Source organism: Pongo pygmaeus, chromosome 10 (assembly GCF_028885625.2).
Source record: "Pongo pygmaeus isolate AG05252 chromosome 10, NHGRI_mPonPyg2-v2.0_pri, whole genome shotgun sequence".
Classification (NCBI taxonomy): domain Eukaryota; kingdom Metazoa; phylum Chordata; class Mammalia; order Primates; family Hominidae; genus Pongo; species Pongo pygmaeus.
This window is the reverse complement of record NC_072383.2, coordinates 8,895,345-8,915,413: the sequence shown is the minus strand read 5'-3', so window position 1 is coordinate 8,915,413 and position 20,069 is coordinate 8,895,345. Positions and strand designations below refer to the sequence as shown.

Here is a 20,069-nt window from a genome sequence, read left to right as displayed (position 1 = left end):
TATTCCCCTCCTCTCAGGAATCAATGTCTTGTGTTACCTGTTGTCCAATATCAGGAAGCCATTGTTCCATATATTTTCCCAGTTTGCCAGTTGTTTAAGATAGAAGAATAAATCCAGTCCCAGTTATACCATCATGAACAGAATCCAGAAGTCTGAAAATAGATATTAAACTAGCAGACAAATTTATTGTCTAAATATAAAATCCTAACAAATCTAAAAAGCAACTGCCAAAATAAGTGGCAAGCTAACAGAATACAGTTACAAATACAAAAACCAATTGTGTTTCTACACACCACCAGTAAATATTCATGAAGTAAATTTTTCACAATAACTTCAGTTATAAAAGCATCAAAAAATAAAGCATTTCAGGGCAAATGTAACAAAAGACATGTAAGTCCTCTACACTGAAAACTGTAAAACATTGCTGAAAAAAATTAAGGCCTACATAGAGTTGTACCCTATTTGTCATAGCCCGAGGGGTTCTTCTTGCCTGCTGCCCTGAAAAAAACAATGAGAACAGCAGGTGTTGCAGCAAAGAGTTTAATAATTGCAGGGCCAGCCAAGTGAGGAGAACGACAGACACTTTTCAAACTCATCCCCCCAAGAGTTCAGAGGCTAGGGTTTTTTAACTACTACTTTGGCAGGCAGGGGGCTGGAGAACTGAAACAACGGATTGGCTGGGGATGAAATTGCAGGAGTGTCTAAAACTGTATTCACACAGCCAAGTCATTTCCTGGGAAGGGGTCTCAGGACCAAGTGGCATCTCTTGGTCTCCTGAAATGCTAAATCTGAAAAATGTCTCAAAGACCAGTTCTTTAGGTTTTACAATAGTAATATTACCTACAGGAAAAGTTGGAGAAGCTCTAAATCTTGTGACCCCAGATACAAGACTCTGGGGCAGTAAGCAACTTATATAACAAAAACAAGCTAAGCAATGGCGGGTCATTGTTCAACTATGCCTATTCTCCAGCAAAGTTCAAGCCCCTACCATAATTTTAACTTTGTCTTATGAATGTGGTTTTAACTGTAAACTAAATTCCTGTTATGGTTATCTTGGCCCCCATATTAGAATGAACAAAAAAACAATTTAACCTGAGAGGTTGGAAGCAAGATGGAGTCAACCATATTAGACTTCTCTCATTACTTATAGTTCTGCAAAGGTGGTTTCATATTCATGAATTATAAGATTCAACATTAAGATGTCAATTTTCCCCAAATTTATCTACAGATTCATATCAACCCCAGCAGGATTTTTTTTTTTTTTTTTTTTGATACAGGGTATCACTCTGTTGCCCAGGCTGGAGTGCAGTGGTGCAACCATGGCTCTCTGAAGCCTTGACCTCCTGGGCTCAAGCGATCCTCCCACTTTAGCCTCCCAAGTAGCTGGGACCATAGGCACACGCCACCATGCTCAGCTAATTTTTAGGTTTTTTTGTAGAGACAGAGTCTCACCATGTTGCCCAAGCTGGTTTGAACTTCTGAGCCCAGGTGATCCTCCCATCTCAGCCTCCCAAAGTGCTGAGATTACACATGTGAGCCACTATGCCTTGCCCCAGCAGGATTTTTTTAACAGAAATTAACAGGTTGCTTTTAAAGTGTATATGGAAATGCAAAGGACCTAGAATAGCCAAAACAATCTTGAAAAGACAAGGGAGACTTATAATACCTTTCTTCAAGACTTAATATAAAACTAGAAGAATGAGGAGTGTGTTATTAGCATAATAATAAAGATACCAATTAAACAGAATTAACTCCGGAAACAGAACTACATTTATACAATCAACTGATTCTCAACAAAGCTCTGAAGCAATTAAGAGAGGAAAAAATAGTCAAATAATGTTATAGGAAGTCATTATATATCCATATGGGGGAAAAAAAGGAACCTCAGTCCTACCTCAACCATACACAAAAATTAACTCAAAATAGATCACCGGCCGGGCACACTGGTTCATGCTTGTAATCCCAACACTTTGGGAGGCCATGCTGGGAGAATCGCTTGAGGCCAGGAGTTTGAGACCAGCCTGGGCACTATAGCAAGAGCCTATCTCTAAAAAATTTTAAAAATAAATTACAGACATAAACATAAAACTATAAGGCTTCTTAGAAGAAAATACAGATAGAACCCAACTGCCCATCAAAAGAGGAATGAATAAGATGAGAAATACGATAGTTCCCCACCCTTATCTGCAGTTGTGCTTTCTACAACTTCAGTTACCAGTGGTCAACCAAGGTCTGAAAATATCAGATGAAAAATTCCAGAAATAAACTACTCATAAGTTTTAAATTGCATGCTGTTCTGAGTACTGTGATAAAATCTTGCACTGTCCTGCTCCATCCCACCTGGGACATGAATCACCCCTTCGTCCAGTGGAAACACGCTGTGGACACTCCCTGCCCGTTAGCGTCCCTCTCAGTTATCAGATTGACTGCCACAGTATCGCAGTGCAAGTAACTCTTATTTTACTTAATAATGGCCACAAAGCGCAAGAGTAGTAATGCTGGCTATGCAGACATGCCAAAGAGAAGTGTAAAGTGCTTCCTTTAAATAAAAAGGTGAAGGTTCTTGAGTTACTAAAACAAAACAAAACAAAACAAAACAAAAGCATGTATTCCGAGGTTGCTAACATCTATGGTAAGAATAAATCCTCCATCTGTTAAATTGTGAAGAAGGGAAAAGAATGTGTGCTAGTTTTGCTGTTGCAACTCAAACTGCAGAAGTTACTGCCATGGGTCATGCACGGTAACTGCTTCGTTAAGACGGAAAAGGCATTAAATTTGTGGGTGGAAGATATGAACAGAAATATATTCTCATTGAAGGCAACTGGGTTAGATGCTGTCCACAGCAGGGGCCCTGGAACATGTCCCCTGAGGAGAAGGGAGGGTTACTGTATTCATAAAATGTAATACCACCCCACCAAAACACAAAACAAAACCTACTACTGATACACACAATTTCACAGATATTACAGTGAAAGAAATCAAGCAAATGCAAAAGGAACATGCTATTGACAATATTGACAAAGGATTTTTTGGTGTTGTTCCACAGCCAGAGACCTCCACGGCCGGGGAGGCCTTGCTCAAGATCAAGATTCACTCCTGACCACTGGGCTGGCTCCACCCACTGGGCTTGGCAGGCTGTGCTTGGCTCTTGGCTAGCGGTACTGGCCCAGATCTCACACCCACCAAAGGCAAGCCAGGTATGCTAGCTGCTACAGCAGGGCATCACCTCTAGGCACCAGCTTCATGTGAAGCTGTGGCTGGATCAGGTAGGTATACTGCAAGCAGCTTCTGCCTTGGGCACTGGCGTATGAACAAAGGGAACGCAGTGGCGCCCAAAAAACTCAAAGACACCAGCAACTGCGGAACCTCAAAGGCCAGGTGCAGTGGCTCATGCCTGTAATCCCCACACTTTGGGAGCCTGAGGTAGGAGAATCACTTGAGGTCAGGAGTTCGAGACCAGCCGGGCCAACATGGCAAAACCCTGTCTCTACTAAAAATACAAAAAATTAGCCGGAAGTGGTGGCAGGTGCCTGTAATCTCAGTTACTCAGGAGGCTGAGGCAGGAGAATCACTTGAACCTGGGAGGCAGAGGTTGCAGTGAGCCAAGATCACACCACTGCACTCCAGTCTGGGTGATAGAGTGAGACTCCGTCTCAAAAGAAAAAGAAAAAGAAATGCGGCGGGGGGTGTTACAGCATGTTACAGCTCTGGCTTGGGGAATCCCGAGGTCTGCACCCCCAAGAGTCTCAGCTCGTTTGTGTTACAGTTCATTCATTCCTGCCGTCCACAAGCTTTGCCGAACGGGGGCATGTCCCAGCTTGTTCAGTCCCACCAGCCCACGGCTCCTGGGCTGGCCTGGCCCCACCACCACTTCCCATAACGTGGGGTGGCCGCCTGGTGCCAGGAGAGGGCAGGAGGGCTACAGCCTTGCACCCGCTGTTCTTTTGCACCCGCTGTTCTGCAGGTCCCGAGTTCTTGTCCTGCGTTCAAGAAGAATGAAGTTACAATGAAAACCGCAGAGTGACCAAGGCAGAGAGGACGTTTATTGAGCAACAGAACAGCTCCCAGCAGAGAGGGGACCCAAAGGTGGGTAGTCCCACTGTGTAGCTGAGTCCGGGAGTTTTTATGGGCTCAGAATGGGAGCGTGTGTGCTGATTGGTGCTTAGGCAGCCTGGAAAAAGCACCATTTGATTGGCTAAAAGGCATTGCGGGAGTTCTCACTTGGGTCTTGGATTCTACCCAGAACTGGCAAGTGAGTTTTCAGGCTTCAGGCGGTCTTTGACTCGAAGGTCGGTTTTCACCAGGGACCCGCCCGTATCTGCCTAAGAATTTGTCTGCTTCCCACCACTATCAGTATCTGTCCATTTATACTAAGTTCTAAAATAGGCAAAATTAATCTATAATTTAAAAAAAAAGAAAAATTCAAAAGACCAGGCTTGATGGCTCATGCCTGTAATCTCAGCACTTCGGGAGGCTGAGGTGGAAAGATTACTTGAACCCAGGAATTCAAGACCAGCTTGGGCAAAATAAGGAAACCTCATCTCTACAAAAAATAAAAAAATTATCCTAGCATGGTAGCACACTCCTGTGGTCCCAGCTACTCCACAGGCTAGCTGGGAGGATCATTTGAGCCTGGGAGGTTGAAGCTGCAGTGAGCCATGTCTGCACCATCGCACTTCAGCCTGAGTGATAGAGACTCTATCTCAAAAAAAAATCAGAGCAATAGTTACCTCTAGGACTAAGAGAAAATGACTGGATAGGAGCATGAGGAAATTTTCTTGGATGATGAAAATCTTCTAAATTTTTTGATTACAGAGGGGTAACAGTTATGATGCATTTGTCAAAATAAATTGAATTGTATCCTTAAGAGTTGTACATTTAGGCCAGGTGCGGTGGCTCATGCCTGTAATCCCAGCACTTTGGGAGGCTGAGGTGGGCGGCACAAGGTCAGGAGTTCGAGACCAGCCTGGCCAACATGGTGAAACCCCATCTCTACTAAAAATACAAAAATTAGCCGGACATGATGGCAGGCGCCTGTAGTCCCAGCTACTCGGGAGGCTGAGGCAGGAGAATAGCTTGAACCCGGAAGGCAGAGGTTGCAGTGAGCCGAGATCGTGCCATTGCACTCCAGCCTGGGCGACAGATCGAGACTCCGTCTCAAAAAAGAAAAGAAAAAAAAGAGTTGTACATTTCATGATTTATATATTTTGCCTTAACAAGAGAAAACAGAACTTTAAACAAATATGGAACTCTTACTAGTAGGCTTGCTTCACACATTGTATGGCTTATCAGTTAAAAAACCACTTCCTGTGTTTTCTTATATGTGAATAAATGTATACATACAATGAATATAATGGGAACTTGGTTCACTCTTGGAAATAAACAATTTCCTAGCTCTGTCTGCTGACACTGAAGCAGTGACACACAAGTAGCAACAAACACAACTCGTAATCACATCTTGGTTTCTCAATACCATTTTCCACTAAAAGAACCAAGACCCCTTGGTGAAATGACTGATTCTAGGATAAGGGTAAGAGAACCACAAAACTTTTTAAAAATATACATTTGAGGCATACAAGATAGTTTGATTGATACACATATACATAGTGAAATGATTACTGCAGTCAAGCAAATTAACATATTCATCATCTCATGTAGTTATTTATTTTTTTTGGTGGTAAGAGTACCTAAAATCTACTCTCCTGGCAAAGTACCAGTATACAATACAATATTAACTATAGTCCTTATGTTACACATTAGAACATTAGAATCTAACCGCAACTTTGTAGCTTTTGACCTACATCTTCCCATTTCCCCTACCCCGTCCCTGGTAACCATCTTCCTACACTGTTTCTATGGTGATTTTTTTTAAGACTCCACATACAACCAATATCATATCGTTATTTTTCTTTCTGTGTGTGTCTTATTTCACTCAGCATGATGTCCTCCAGGTCCGTTCATGCTGAATGCTACAAGATAAACACGGAACATCTTATGTGCCTGAAAGTAAAGAATTCCTCAAAAAATCATATGGACATGTCAAAAGGATAAAGAAGGCATCATTAAAAGGCTCCCACTGGCTGCTCAACAGAGGCCCACACCCTCCAGCAACTTCTCGGCCTCATCAGTGGGTGGATTGCATGTTCCTGTGGTAGGAAACACACCCTCCCCTCAGAGATCTGAATCTCTAATCTTGCAGGTGGGGAAGGGAGCATTTCCTTTAACTTAAGTAACTCCTTTATTAACTCTTCTTCAGCCCTAGAAGTAACAGCTCCTTTTTGTAGCTGCTACTTCTGTATCATAGAGTCCTCTTTTAGTAACTGATCATCTTTTACTAGAAAATAATTCTTTAAATTTTTCCTGTTAAAATCACCAATATGATATCTGTTTCTGAATGGATGCTGATTGATATAAAAACATATCACTTCCCTTGCATTTCTATCCAAAAAAATGCAAACTTAAATATAATCATGAGGAAATGATAGTGGCAGGAGGCAGACAAATGCCTAGGCAGATCCCCAGTGAAACCCCATCTCCAAGCTGAAGACAGTTTAAAGCCTGAAAGCCAAGCTACAAGTCAAATCCATGGACCAGATTAAAAACCTGCCTTCCCATTTGGCATGTTTTTCTTTGATTGATCCTCACCTTTCACCCATTTTATATACACCTACCCTTTCCTAATTGGTTTTCTACACTGTTGTGCCCACCTTTGAGTGGTGTCTTCGCTTTAACTTTTTTTGCATACTCACAAACCAATCAGCACGCACTTCCCATTCTGAATCCATAAATGCCCAGACCCAGCCACACTGGGTGAGAAACCACCTGACTGCAGGGGTGGGGGACCACCTCCACCTACCGCATCCCCTCTCCGCTGAGAGCTGTTCCATCGCTCAATAAAATTCTTCTCCATCCTTCTCATCCTTCAAATTGTCAGCATATCCTCATTCTTCTTGGATGTGGGACAAGAGTTCAGGAACCACTGAACGCAAGTACAAACTATAACACAGGCAGCGGGTCAAGTGAGGCCTGGGGGTTTGGGGGGGGGTGTGTCACTAGCTATGGACGGGTCCCTGGTTGGCAAAGTGACCGAGAAAAATCCTACATCAGATATATCAAACAAAACCAAAATGAAAGACATTCTACAAAACAAGTGGCCAGTACCTATCAAAATTTCAAAGTCAAGTAAGATCAATGACAACTAATTACAATGTGTGACTCTGGCTTGGCTCCTGTGATTGTTGGGAAATTGGAAGTAACTATACAGAGCATCTATTGAAACATGTGATAAAATTTTGAATACAGACTATGGATTTGGTAATATTGTATTAATACTGTAGTTCCTGATTTTGATAAGAGGATGTCCTTGTTTCTAGCAAATACACACTGATATATTTAGTGGTAATGGAAGTTTACTCTCAACCTGTTCAAAATAAACTAATGTATATGGAGGGGGAAGAGATGAATTAAGGTAAAATGTGTACCAGAGTTCTTTGTATTATCCTTGCATCTTCTCTATAAATGATAAATATATTAAAATTGAAAGTTACCAAAAACTATATTTAGTCCTTGAAATATGGTAAACATGATCATTTTGAAAAGCATCTGAGCTGGGCTCAGTGGCTCACACCTGTAATCCCAGCACTTTGGGAGGCTGAGGCAGGCAGATTATTTGAGTTTAGGAGTTCAAGACAAGCCTAGGCAAAACTGTGAGACCCTGTCTCTACAAAAAATACAAAAATTAGCTGGGCATGGTGGCTTGCGCCTGTGGTCCCAGCTACTTGGGAAGCTGAGGTTCTAGGACTGTTAGTTACCTTCCTCTCTTATGATTATACAGAACAGGAGGCATCCTTCCCATTTGATTTCAGAACAACAATCCTAGAACTGCTTTCTAAACAAGGTGAACAATTTACCTTGTGTGGGAGAAGGCAGTGTGGGTGTAGGTTTATTGTGGGGAGTGTGCTTGTTAATAATGAGGCTAGAAAGGAGGCAGGCCAGAAATGCAAACAAACAAACAAAAAAAAATTCTGCTCATTTCAATTTTTGCCCCAGCAAGAACCCTGAGCTCAGTTCTCAGAGGTGAGAGTTCTAACACAGAAAGCACCCAGAAAGGGCACTGAGGTCTGAGAAGCAAGGAAGTGACCCAGGTTGTTTGCCTCTGGTCGGAAAGAGAAACTACCCCTGCTTCCACTCTGACAGCAGACAAGTTAGTCAACCTACTCAATTGCATTTCTGGCCCATTCCCCATTTCCAACATGAACATTTCCTCCCCTCCAGCCCAATACTATTCTAGGCAGTCACCAAGAGGCAAGATTTCTGAAATCAAAACTTGAATTAACCAACAAAGGAACATCAATTCTAGAATGGATTGTAACAGGGATTTTTGTCTTTCTTCTCTGCTGCATCCCCAAGACCTATATTATATATTATGTGGTTTTGGCACATAGTAATTGCTCAGTAAAGCTGTGTTGAGTTACTTGATAAAAAGTAAGTCAGTAGAAATAACTTAAATGCTCAACATTAATGTCATTGGTTACGTAGCAATGCATAGAACTAAATATTATGCTATTAAAAAGTTTATTTGTAAAGTCAAGGATATGGAAAAATATTTGATATATACATATATTTTTGAGATAGGTTCTCACTCTATCACCAAGGCTGGAGGGTAGTGGCACGATCATAGCTCACTGCAGCCTCCAACTCCCAGGCTCAAGCAATCTTCCAGCCTCAGGCTCCCAAGCAGCTGGGACAACAGGTGTGCACCACCAAGCCCAGCTAATTTTTTTTTTGGAAAGAAGGGGTCTCACTATGTTGCCCAGGCTAGTCTTGAATTCCTGACCTCAAGTGATCCTCCTGCCTCGGAATCCCAAAGTGCTGGGATTACGGGCATGAGCCACAGTGTGGGACCGATACATTTTTGAAAAAAGGAAACAACATATATTCATGAAGGAAATACACACCCTCCTGGTGAGTTTATGTATGATTTTTGTTTTGTCGTTTTCTGTGTTAGCTGATCACAAATTATTTTTATTTTCAGAAAGAAAAAATTTAAATTTTATTTTTTTATTGGGGCAACATCCAACCCAGGTATGATTACTAGCTAGCCTGAACTGAACGTATTACTAATAAACAAAGAAATGCAGAATAGCATACAGTAGGTACAGCGTAGTGCTTGAGAGCATGGATTATGGAGACTATTTAAATACTGGCTCCATAACTTAATAGCTGTGGGACCCACAGTGTTACTTAGCTTCTATCTGCTTTAATTTACTCATCTGTAAACTTGGGATAAGATACTTCCTCATAAGGCTGGTGTGAAGCCCAAGTGAATTAACTATCGTTTAAAGCACTTACAAAAGTGCCGGGCACCACCGAGATACGCATCCATTAGCTTTTATTATTATTAGACTCAAAACACTGTAGTAGTTCTAATGAGAGGGGTAAGAATCAAAAATCCAGGCACCTGCATAGAGCCAGAGAGGCACACATAAAAGCAACGTAAGAGTGGAAGCGGAATGAAAACATGCTAAAGCCAGGTACAAGCCACAAGCGAGGGTCCACAGGAAGAAATGGTTAATTCCGAAGAGAGTGAATGCAGAAAGTTACAGGAGCAATAACATTTGAACAGAGTTTAAGAACGAGCAGGACTTCAACAAGTGGCTAATAAGACATAAGGAACCTACAAAAGATCTTAGCAAAGGCGCAAAGATTACCATCGTGTTGCTCGTTTCTTCCTACTTTGCAGAAGTAACCTCTGGCGAACAGAGGTGGTTGCAGAGCATGCTTATCAAGCAATATACCACGAGGCAGTAAGGAACGACAGAGATAACAGTAACAATAATAATTCACCCCAAGGTACTCAACTGGAAAAAGGAAATACAGAGAAGAGGTGTCGTTAAGAAAGCCAGGACGCACATCACGGCCCCGTCGCTGCACTACTCTCGTCTAGGGGTCAACAGTGGAGTCGAGACTCGAAGCTTGCACGCGGCGGAACAGCGTCCCTCTCAGGCGGCGAACGGGCTAGGGAAGCGCCCGGAGGAGACCTAGCGTGAGAACTACAACTCCCGCGGAGCCCGAGGGCGAGCTGCCTGCGTAACTTCCGCTTCCGCCACCTGCCCCTGGCACCCTCTTCACTTGAACCCTACCCGGGAGCGGTCAGGCGCGTGACCCCGCGTGACCGGGGTGCGCGAGCCGAGAAGCCATGGAAGTGGCACTCTGGGACCCCATTGAAAGAAAGGCAACCAGAAAAAGCGAAACGACAACCTCGATAGTGATTGGAGCTGATGGAACGAGGGCGGAGCTAAAGTCCCAGAATACTGGCCAATCAGAGTTTAAGATTATCAGAGAGGCCGGGAAGAGGAAAGGGGCGAAATGGTTCTATGGTCACATGCCGCGGGGTCTGGTGGGAGGAGCGGTTGCCCAGTGGCCTCTTGGCGCTTCCTGTTTCCGGTTCCCAGAGTGGGGCACAGCGAGGCGCTAGGGGGAACGCTGGCCTCTGAAACTAGCTCTGGGACCGGGGTCTGCGGCCGGCCCCTAGCTGGCCCCGTCTCCCATCCCCAGAAGGATATTCACTGGGGGTTCTGAGCTTTGGCTACTCCAGTTTCCCACGACACGTGAGTGTGAGGGGCGTGGAGGAGGAGGCGGGCTGGGGTGCGCTCACACTTAAGCGTCTATGACAGGAGCCGGAATCGCAGTCTCCCTTGACCATGGGTCTAGCCAAAGATCTGGCTGAGGAGCCCTAAGGGTAGAATGGAGGCGGAGGCGGAGGCGTGAGAGCGGAGGGTCACGGAGTTCCGAAAGGTATAAGGGAGAAAGGACTTCCAAGACCAGAGAGGGGATTTACGATATTTAGAAAGCAGGGAAAGGAAGATACCCCAAGTATGGAGTCCGTTGGAGGTGTTCGTGGATTTATTTGTAGGAAGAATTTTGGCCTGCATCACGGTGGGAGGTGAAGTGGCATCATTTGGAGAAGGTATGGCTACAAGCGCTTGGAAAGTCGGGACACTAGACAGAGCGAGAATTTCTGGCACCCTGGGAGAGGTTTGAGGGGGATGCGACTGTGGTGTGGGGAAGAATGGCTGATGGACGGATTATCTTGTGTTCCTCCTTGTGGGGAGCTTCCGCTCTTGGGACATAGCCGCTACTTCTCTGAGGCTCCTTCTCTCTTGAGTTCTTTCAGCATTAGGCCTTTTAGCCAATTGAGGCTGCTTTTCTAAACATGTAGGCTGCTGGAGAAAAAGGGATAAGGACTGCTACATCAGAAAGGAGCCAGCGGGAAAACAGTAGAAATTCCACTGGAAAATGGCCCTGGCTGTCTGAACAGATGGGGAAGTGAGTGCTACAGAGGCCCAGTGGTGAAAGCTGCTTTCCAGTTGCTGGCTTAGTCACTGGCCACCCTAATAAAGGATAATTTTTAGCATTGCCAAATAAAATAGATATGTCGTTAGAGAATAAGAAAATTGAAAGATTTTTCAAGATCATAAAATCCTGCTCCTTATTTCCAAAGTATATAGAGAAACTCTTGTACCTTGAGAATCGAATTGTAGCATATTAAAAGGGGGCTACCCAGCCCTTCCATTTCATTCTCTTCCTGATTGTTGCACCCTATGTTTATAAGTTTTCCAGCAGTTATCTTTATGCCACGAATCGTCTAAATTGCCCCAGTAACTTCACACACATTTAATAGCTGTGTAATGTACAGCAAGTAATTTAACAAGTAATTCTGTAAAGCATCCGTTTTCTCATCTTTAAAGTATGAAAAATTATACCTATTTTTCTGGGTTGTGAAGATTAATGAACATAACCTAGGGAAAACATTTAGCGCATATGCCACTGAATCAAAGAGAAGCAGCTTAAAGACAAGCCTTAAGCAGGAAAGAATACAGTATAAATTTATTATCGTAACTTTTTGAATAATAAGTAAATGAAAGATAGTCCAACTCAGCTAATGGCTGAGGTGTTAACCTTTCATCCTTTCCTAATTTTGTGAGATTCCTTGTTCTAATTTGGGAAAAGAAATCATCAGCTGTCAGTTTTTAATTAGGTCCTGAGAGACTGTAAAGGAAAATGGCAGACCGGGCGCGGTGGCTTATGCCTGTAATCCCAGCACTTTAGGAGGCCGAGGCGGGCGGATCACCTGAGGTCGGGAGTTCGAGACCAGCCTGACCAACATGGAGAAACCCCGTCTCTACTAAAAATACAAAATTAGCTGGGGGTGGTGGCACATGCCTGTAATCCCAGCTACTAGGGAGGCTGAGGCAGGAGAATCACTTGAACCTCGGAGGCAGAGGTTGTGATGAGCCAAGATTGTGCCATTGCACTCCAGCCTGGGCAACAAGAGTGAAACTCCTACTTAAAAAAAAAAAAAAAAAGGGAAAATGGCAGGCTAAGTCAGTCTAGAAGAAGGAGTCTCCTATTTCTTTTTAGTGAGTCAGCTGGTCAAGTTGTGTTGAGCACTGGGTTAACTTAGGGAAGGTGAGAGTTGGAGGTCTGAGTTCTTTATTTCACCTCCTATTCAGTCAACTGTGTGAGGAATCACTTCCCCTTCACTTCTTAGTAGAAAAAAAAAAAAAAACCCCACAGTTTTGGCTGCCTACTCTCATCTCCAAAAAATTATTATGCACATAGTAGAAATATACATGTAGTGGTTAAACACAGACCATGAGCTCTGGAGCCAGACTCTCTGGCTCACTCCACTAGCTGTGTCTCAGTTTTCTTACTGGTAAAATAGCAACAATAATTGTATTTACTCATAAGGTTGTGAGGATTAATTAGTTAATTAATATATGTTAAGTGCTTTGAACAGCACCTGGCCCAAGGCAGTAGTCTATTGTTTCCTGCTGTTGTGTGGTTTCAGTGCATTAAATGTGTTATGAGGGCCTTGGACCTCTTGGTTAGCTATGATTATTCTATGGAAACTACCATAATATTACAGTAGTGAATTGATGTTTGGGGTACAGGAAGTCAGGTAGACAATTTCCCAGAATTTTTTGCTTTAGTGGGGTGTGGGAAATAGAAGGTCAGATGTTAGGTTGTTTAGGGGAATGGGGAAAGTGCATTCAGGGTCAAGGTTGGAGCTTCCATTTTCCCATCTTCAAACTCATTAGTACCCATGAAAATGCTGCCTGTTTCAAGTTTTATATTTTAAAAATGCGGTGGAGTAAGTGGACCCACATGAAAAAGAACTAGAGAACTTTAAAGAATATTTAAACCAAAGGCCAGACTTGCGGCATTTTATTATAAGTGAGAAAAGTTTAGAAGAGTTAAATCAGGAAATTGTCCGTGATACTCTTGGAATAAACAAGTAGCAATGGCCTGAGGGATCATTAACAGATACCAGAGTGAAGTGTTTTGCAAGGGTAAATCAGTCTGCCCTGGGTATGAAGATGTATAAGAGAAAAGAAAATGTTAGGTTTTGGTGGGTTTTTTTTGCCAAAACCACAATGACCTTTGCACCAGTCTAGTAAGTTTGGGAAAGAGAGCTGTCTGTGTGTTTTCATTCCTAGAGCAGCAGGTGAATTGAATTTACTCAATTGTAAAATGGCTTGGTGATCCCCAATTTGTTGTCATTGATTTGTAGCGTAAAAGACAACTCTACTTATTGGAAGTCTAGAAACCCTTGAGATTTGTGACCTGTAGAGGCCGAAGAGGTTTCAGAGGACTACATCAAGCCATCAAACAGTAAAGAGGCAAGGATGGCTCCACCCAAGCTGTCATCATTCTTTTTTAGGTTCTTTCATTTCCCTCTTCCCAACTTTGTAGTTTGTTCTGAAAGACTCATCTATACATTAGACTAAAAGTTATATATAAATGAGTTTTCTGCTGCAGATGCTCTTGTTACAGAGATATTAAAGTGTACTATGTGTTGCATATGCCAGAGAATCTTGTACTTTCTGGATAATCAAAATACCATCCATTTATTACACATTCATACGCTTTATCTCTTTCCCCTCTCTCCTGATCCTACCTGCCCTCCCCAACACACACTCTCTCTCCCAAAGGATGTTCCCTTTCTACAGCTGCTGGAGGACTGGACTGCTACTACTACTACTCCTGGCTGTGGCAGTGAGAGAATCCTGGCAGACAGAAGAAAAAACTTGCGACTTGGTAGGAGAAAAGGGTAAAGAGTCAGAGAAAGAGTTGGCTCTAGTGAAGAGGCTGAAACCACTGTTTAATAAAAGGTAAATGAGAAGAACCTTAACGAGCTTGAGAAAATATTTATGTTAAAGTCTTTTCTTCTTACTGATTTTATTTCATAATGTGCTCTCTTTTATGATATAGAGCAAATTCTCAGCCCAGTTTTTAGTTGCCATGTGCAGTTTTCTCATCTTTCACAGAAGTGTAGCTATTTCCAAGACTGGATCCAAGAGACCAGCTTGTAGAAATTTAAGCATTATTTGACACCTACATATAATAGGACTTTAGAAATATCAGATAAACATATTTAGGCCGACACATGTCATTATAAGTGTCAGGAACCTTCAGATATATAAATCTGAAGTTGGTCCCTAAGAAACGAGACTATCCCATGAACATGGACCCTTATTCATTGGAACATGGTTATTAACAGGCATTCTAAAAATAACTAGAATATTGAGCTATCTTGGGTGGTGTGTTTTAATAATTCATCATCAGCAATAAGGATGGTCTGTCAAGGTTATGAATATCTTAAAATTAAACAGATACTCAGCCATGACCTCAAATAAGTAAATCGAGCATGTTGTTTGTTTTGTTTTAATTAAGGAAAGGGATGCTGTTATTCCTGAGGCTGATAGCTGGTAACTCTCCTCTTCTTTCTTCCCACTTCTCTTTACAGCTTTGAGAGCACTGTGGGCCAGGGTTCAGAGACATACATCTACATCTTCAGGGTGTGCCGGGAAGCTGGCAACCACACTTCTGGGGCAGGCCTGGTGCAAATCAACAAAAGTAATGGGAAGGAGACAGTGGTAGGGAGACTCAACGAGACTCACATCTTCAACGGAAGTAAGAAAACTCCCCTTCCTACCATTGATGGACTAATTGATCCCAAATCAATCTCTCTGACAATCCTGTATGTCTTGGCCTTTTCTAGTGTCTTCAGCATATCATACGTGTGGTTCGGCACACCTGAGACTGTAATATACCACAGGATGCCTAATTCTACAGCTCCTCTGTAAGCCACAGCTCAGGACAATTGTGCATTAAAATTAGTGAAAAACTTACGCAAAATGAAGACTCTAGCCAGAATTTTTTTGTTTTGTTTTGTTTTGTTTTGAGACGGAGTCTCTCTCTGTCACCCAGCCTGGAGTGCAGTGGCACAATCTCGGCTCACTGCAACCTCAGCCTCCTGGGTTGAAGCGATTCTCCAGCCTCAGCCTCCTGAGTAGCTGGGACTACAGGTGTGTGCCATCACACCCAGCTAATTTTTGTATTTTTAGCAAAGACGGGGTTTCACAATGTTGGCCACGATGATCTTGATCTTTGACCTCGTGATCTGCCCACCTCAGCCTCCCAAGGTGCTGGGATTACAGGCATGAACCACTGCGCCCAGCCAACTCTAGCCAGAGTCCTGTAGCCTAGAGTCCTTTTATTCACCCAAATACTTTTAATGAGTTTCACACTAGACTTAAAAATACCAACCCCCACCACCACTTTTCATCAAATTAATCAAAGTTTACCAGTTAAATTTTAAGAGCTCAAACTTTTTTTTGCAAACTACTCGGTCTGCAAAACTTTACCCACTGATTTTTGTGCTATGGTGGTGATATTTCTTAAAAGTTATATTGCTGGAGAGGACCATGTAAGCACCTATGGTCCAATTCCCTCCCATACAGATAAATAACTAAGTTATACAGGGTAGCTATTTACTTCTGGTAAATAATACAATAAAAAAGTAACAAAAGGGTTTGGGGCTAGGGGTCATGTGACCAGGTTCTCCTCCTATTTCCTAATCCTGTGACTGGAAAGTCGTATCACCTTTTGACCTCGTTTTCTCATATGCAAAACTAGGAGCAGAATCTTTACCTTATTCACCTTACAATTACTGAATCAAATGATATTTTGCAAAAGAACTGAACACAGTAAATACTAAAGAAGAGATATGCATTCCAATCTTAAATATCCACTTTGAATTTATCTGGGGCTAAGTTGAAATCTTAGATGGGCTTACCCCTGCTGCTCAGCAATTGTATGGAACCTCTTTTTTTGCGTTTAGAACGTATTCAGAAAATGAATCAGTGCTAAGGTATGGATCATAATTGGTTTTGCATTGTCAGTTGCCTACCTTTAATGTTAAAAATTAAGATTATTCTTAAATGAATATCTGATTCTTGTCTTAAGGGAACACAAGTCTTTGTAAGCAAACAAGTTTAGCTTGGCATTTCTGGTATACCGAGTTCGTACTGATGAGGGTTGTTTAGTTATAACCAATTGCAATGAATTACTCAATTCCACTCTGCCATACCACCCAGATCCACCTCTGCTTTTCCCCCACCCCATAGCTCCATTTTCCTTGTCCCTCCCCAGGTAATTGGATCATGCTGATCTATAAAGGGGGTGATGAATATGACAACCACTGTGGCAAGGAGCAGCGTCGTGCAGTGGTGATGATCTCCTGCAATCGACACACCCTAGCGGTGAGGCACCCTGTGTTGTCTAAGCCGAGGGAGGAGATTGAAAGGACTGACCTGAGGTTGGGGAGAATATCCAGAGGGGACACGATACATTGGGATGGACATTAGAAAACTAGGAGCTCCGTTTCTCTGTGTCAGACACGCATCTTCATGGAAAATAGTCTGCTGAACCAGGAAGGAGCAGATGTTCTTTGGGTTTTTTATTTTGTTGGATAGGAGTCAGAACACTTCACCTAAATGTGTTATGCCATCTCATCATCAGGACAATTTTAACCCTGTGTCTGAGGAGCGTGGCAAAGTCCAAGATTGTTTCTACCTCTTTGAGATGGATAGCAGCCTGGCCTGTTCCCCAGAGATCTCCCACCTCAGTGTGGGTTCTATCTTACTTGTCACGTGAGTATGCCTTTCTTTATCAGAACAGACCTTCCTTCCTTTTGTTTTTAAGGTTAGTAACTATATGGTGGTACATAAGCACAAATTGTATGTGTGTATGTTACACTGTAATTGATGGGGATGACTTTTTAAATCCTCTGGCTATGAAATAATTCTGCCAGGACACAGGACTCACACCTGTAATCCCAGCACTTTGGGAAGCCAAGGCAGGCGGATCACCTAAGGTCAGGAGTTTGAGACCAGTCTGACCAACATGATGAAACTCCGTCTCTTACTAAAAATACAAAATCAGCCAGCACAGTGGCACATGCCTGTAATCCCAGCTACTTGGGAGGCTGAGGCAGTAGAATCACTTGAACCTGGGAGGTGGAGGTTGCAGTGAGCTGAGGTCGCACCATTGCACTCCAGCCTGGGCAACAAGGGCAAAACTCCGTCTAAAAAAAAAAAAAATTCTGACTATGCAAGTTTTTGAAAAATGAGATTTAATGTTTAGTTGCCGGTATAGATTTGCATTTGGAGGTGCTTTTTTCCCCTACTGGAGGACTAGGCAATTTTTATATTATTTCATTAGATTATGAGAACTTTTAGAGAAATGGAATCATATACTTAATGGTGATTATTCTTGGCCATAGTCAGAATCACACGCTGTCACATTTTGTCTGGGCCTTCGCTTCTCTTGGACTGACAGCACTCTAACTGGTTTTCCAAGAGTTACCATTTTCATTTAGTATCACTACTCATTTTTCCTTTTCAGGGAATGTATCTTAGGAAACAGCTGACAATAAATACAGAGGTTATCCTATCTGAGTTTTTACAATTTCCGAGTTCTTAAGTATAGATGTCTTTCTTTCTCTACAGGTTTGCATCACTGGTTGCTGTTTATGTTGTTGGGGGGTTCCTATACCAGCGACTGGTGGTGGGAGCCAAAGGAATGGAGCAGTTTCCCCACTTAGCCTTCTGGCAAGATCTTGGCAATCTGGTAGCAGTAAGTAACAGGGCAGCTGGTTGAATTTGTAGCCTGCAAACAAGGTTGGGTGACCAACCATCCTGGTTTTCTCACACTGAGGGGGTTCCTGGGACACAGGACATTGAGTGCTAAAACCACAAAAGTCCCAGCAAACAAGACAGTTGCCCTAGTACAAAGTAATAAGTGGCACAGCATCCGTTTCTGGCCTTGGTAAGACATTGCTGAAAGAGCAACACTGTTGATGACCAGGTGGGCTCTTCTAAACCTGATTTAGCTTTTAAGAGGGCCTGGGTGGAAAGAAGGTGAGGCCTAATAAGAAACTTTCTCCTGTTGCCCCAAATTGAATTTAGGCTGATTGTCAGATCTTTTAGGTTTTCTCATTATCCCTGTAGAAAACCAATTCTTGCCACATTCCTAGACCGTAAGTACACTTTCTCATATCCTCAAGTTGGATGCTGCGAATTATTTCCTTCTTTTTTTTCCCCCTACAGGATGGCTGTGACTTTGTCTGCCGTTCTAAACCTCGAAATGTGCCTGCAGCATATCGTGGTGTGGGGGATGACCAGCTGGGGGAGGAGTCAGAAGAAAGGGATGACCATTTATTACCAATGTAGATTGCACTTTATATGTCCAGCCTCTTCCTCAGTCCCCCAAACCAAAGCTACACAGCCAAATTTCTCAAGCAGTCTCAACTCTAGTCCCTCATCTCACCCTTACTATTGCTCTTGCTTTCCAGTTTGCTTTTGATTTGCATCTTCTCACTGGTAAAACTGCCTTCTCTTTGTTCCTTATTTTCTGTTTTTTTCTCTAGAGAGGTACAGTTGTAAGTCAGAGTTAATATAATAGGGCCTGTGAAAACAGAGGCTTTTGCACTGTCTCTTGACATCAGAAGGTACAGTAGACACATGGGCAAAATGGTGTGGCAGGCTCACTGGCCCTTTGTTTTTTAAACACATTTTCACAAGTTTTTGAGACACTGGATTTCTTTAATTAAAAAAAAATGCCAAGAAACATTATTTATACAGGTTTGATTGCTTTCATGTTGTTATTCTGCACCCTATAGTAGCCTCCATGAGAATCTGGTATTTCTTGCTGCTTGGAACTACTTTGCAGTGATTACTTGGTTGCAGTCCAAGTACTCTCGTTTAGTCTGAGCCTGGAGATGTTCTAGACTTGCTTCTCCCACCTCTGGGATTAGGACAGGAAAAATGTGAAATTTCCCAATTACAGGATTATACGGTACCATCACATCATTTGTGGAAACTGGAGTGACTGTATAGCTGGGATTGGGCTAAGGATTGTGGTCTTATCTGTCCACATACAGCCAAAATGCCTATCCAGAAATCCAGTCCGTTGGAAAGGAAAATTGGTACTCCTGTGCCATAGGGGTTCCAGAAAAGGGAAGTCACTTTACCTTGCGGTGGTGGGATCCTGATGTCTTTCATCCATTTGTAGTAAAAGCTGGTAAAGCTTTTCTTACTCCTGGTTCCCTATACCAGTATTTCTAAACATATGTCGCACTTTCTCCACAGGCATGTGGTTTTGACCTTTTTTTCAATCTTCTAGAAAGGGAACGGAAGCAGAAGTGGGACATCGAGGGCTCTGCTGTCCTCTGCGCTGGGTGTGGAATGCTGCTGCACCTGTCCCTTCTGCTGGCTCAGGGAAGTGTCTTCTTGCCCACATTTCTGTGGGGAAAGGTTTTTAATCCTCTGATGCTTCCATCTTCCTGTTTAGGCCATGTGCCCAGAAACCTGGACTGATCTTTCTTTAATAGTGAACCCCTGGGCCACTGAAGAGTAACATGGCTCCACTGGACACAAAAGAGGGATGGAATCAACAGGCAGGGGGCCTTTTATAAGCCTTAGGAAAAGAAAATGAAACTATTTCATCTTTGGACTTTTCAATACTATTGGAGTGATTTTTTTCTTTCTAAACAGGGAAAATAATGTTACAAAAGCATCTTTTTTGTTATTTGTTTGCATCCCTCCCCCACACCCTGGTGTTTTAAAATGAAGAAAAAAAACCATCACTTTTTGTACAAAAACTCTTAATGATTAAAAAACAAACAAAACATATTGGCCTCGTCATTTGTGTGAAAGTGG

At 42.7% G+C, this 20,069-nt stretch overlaps 1 protein-coding gene and 1 long non-coding RNA gene across 5 annotated transcripts; one reads left to right on the top strand and one right to left on the bottom strand.

Annotated features, from left to right (window-relative positions):
• Window positions 1-185: 185 nt before the first annotated feature.
• Window positions 186-10,008, bottom strand: LOC134740355 (uncharacterized). The gene is made up of 3 exons (XR_010127767.1): window positions 9,862-10,008; window positions 6,857-6,996; window positions 186-3,980 (listed from the first exon to the last, which is right to left on the bottom strand). It is a non-coding gene; the product is annotated as an uncharacterized LOC134740355 (long non-coding RNA).
• Window positions 10,009-10,424: 416 nt separating this feature from the next.
• Window positions 10,425-20,038, top strand: M6PR (mannose-6-phosphate receptor, cation dependent). Of its 4 annotated transcripts, none has more exons than XM_054442305.2 (8): window positions 10,425-10,610; window positions 13,577-13,685; window positions 13,998-14,177; window positions 14,813-14,979; window positions 16,501-16,610; window positions 16,870-17,000; window positions 17,859-17,985; window positions 18,459-20,038. In XM_054442305.2, exons 3-8 carry the CDS (start codon window positions 13,999-14,001, stop codon window positions 18,579-18,581), a joined length of 837 nt encoding a protein of 278 aa, XP_054298280.1. In that variant the 5' UTR covers window positions 10,425-10,610; window positions 13,577-13,685; window position 13,998; the 3' UTR covers window positions 18,582-20,038. The 4 variants fall into 4 exon arrangements, with proteins under 4 accessions (XP_054298280.1, XP_054298278.1, XP_054298279.1 ...); XM_054442303.2 differs by having other exon boundaries at window positions 13,577-13,726; XM_054442304.2 differs by lacking the exon at window positions 13,577-13,685.
• Window positions 20,039-20,069: the final 31 nt, after the last annotated feature.

Excerpts from the sequence above, each read along its gene's own strand:
- M6PR (XM_054442303.2), top strand. The coding sequence starts at position 13,692 with ATGGCTCCACCCAAGCTGTCATCATTCTTTTTTAG. Across the intron at positions 16,611-16,869 it reads GCAATCGACACACCCTAGCG|GACAATTTTAACCCTGTGTC; the intron begins GTGAGGCACCCT and ends TCTCATCATCAG. Across the intron at positions 17,986-18,458 it reads ATCTTGGCAATCTGGTAGCA|GATGGCTGTGACTTTGTCTG; the intron begins GTAAGTAACAGG and ends TTCCCCCTACAG.